The sequence below is a fragment of the Trachurus trachurus genome, assembly GCF_905171665.1.
Source record: "Trachurus trachurus genome assembly, chromosome: 13".
In the NCBI taxonomy this organism is placed as follows: domain Eukaryota; kingdom Metazoa; phylum Chordata; class Actinopteri; order Carangiformes; family Carangidae; genus Trachurus; species Trachurus trachurus.
In genome coordinates, this window is record NC_139892.1 from 11,151,767 (window position 1) to 11,153,247 (window position 1,481).

Genomic DNA, 1,481 nt, shown 5'->3' on the forward strand with positions numbered 1-1,481 from the left:
CAATATTTTACTGATCATTTCGACATCTGAATTAGGCCTAATACATAATGTCCCGTGCAAGGTAAAGAGTGAAGTGGTCATCACACTAACCACATTTCCTGTCTTGAGCTGAGTGCAAAGTTTCCTGTTACATTTTTTTTATCAAGCTGCACCTTCATTTTAAACATGTGACACATCACACTGATAAAGACGAGAAAGAGGAACAAATGTTTAGTGTTGACAGCAGGGTTTTTAAAGCAGCACACAGAAACATTGCTGATTGCTGATTGCGGACAGACTTGAACATGAGCATGAACATGAGCATGAACATGAACATCACTGAAAGTGAGCCAGAGCCAGAGCCTGTTTACGCTGTGCTCTTCGGCGGCATCCTGACCGTGGGTCTGCCTCTTAACGCCGTGTCACTGTGGATCCTGCTCCGCCGCCACAGCCTCAATAGCCCCAGTGCCGTCTTCATGGCCAACCTGGCACTCGCAGACCTGCTGCTCGCCATCTCCCTGCCCACGAGGGTCTACTTTTACGCCACGGGCACCTGGCCACTGGGAAGTATGGCATGCAGCATGATCACAATACTCTTTTGCAACAACATCCGCTGCAGCATCTTCTTCATCACCTTCATCAGCATGGACCGGCTGCTGGCTGTGGTTTATCCTCTGAGGTCACGGCACCTACGGACCTTGTCCAACGCCTGGAAAGCTGTTATGTTCACTTGGTTGTTTGTGGTTGTGGTGAGCATCCCAGAGACTTTGAACCTTTTAACATTTTTAAAGGTCCAGGAACCGGTCTGTTTTGAGCTTGTTGACTTAGGTTACTCTCGGATACCTGCAATTGCTGTCTTTCTGGCCGGGTTCATGTTCATCATGCTGGCCGTCAACATCGTGTGCACTGCTCTGGTGTCTTGGACTCTACGCAGACACCTGAATGAATCTGCAAGAGTCAACAACAAGGTGAACGTCATGCTGATTTTTGTCATGAACTTGGTCGTGTTCATCGTATGTTTCTTACCTGTGACGATCGCTCTGATTCTAAAATGCAAAGCTTTGATCACACCTTTAAGATGTCTTGCAACTTTGAACTGCTGCCTGGATCCACTTTTGTATTACTTTTCTTTGGACTCCTTCTGGAAGAAAAATCATGACTTGGATCGTCCAGGAGAACGATAGACAACACACAGTTTTCATATTTTCATGAGATATGGCACCAGATTGTCTGTGAAACTTAGTAAAAGAGACAGAGTAAATGCTTGTTAATGTTAGTCAACAAGAACTGAGGAGGTTTAAGGAGAAATGATCAGGTTTTAATAAATAGACAATTTATGCTCAGCTGTGCCACTCGTATCTGCAGTAAATATATGCTACTAGCTTGAATAAAACCAAAATGCAATAATACACATTAGCATTAATGATTTTATTTGCCTAAAATATTTAATATGAATACCACTCCAAAATATGTATGTCATTGGGAAAATGTTATCAGATGTG

The 1,481-nt window shown here is 43.7% G+C and overlaps 1 protein-coding gene across 1 annotated transcript; it reads left to right on the forward strand.

Moving 5' to 3' along the window:
* Positions 1-284: 284 nt before the first annotated feature.
* LOC310996218 (lysophosphatidic acid receptor 4-like) lies at positions 285-1,163 on the forward strand (the record flags this gene model as incomplete). The annotated part of the gene is made up of 1 exon (XM_083985601.1): positions 285-1,163. One exon carries the CDS (start codon positions 285-287, stop codon positions 1,161-1,163), a length of 879 nt encoding a protein of 292 aa, XP_083841727.1.
* Positions 1,164-1,481: the final 318 nt, after the last annotated feature.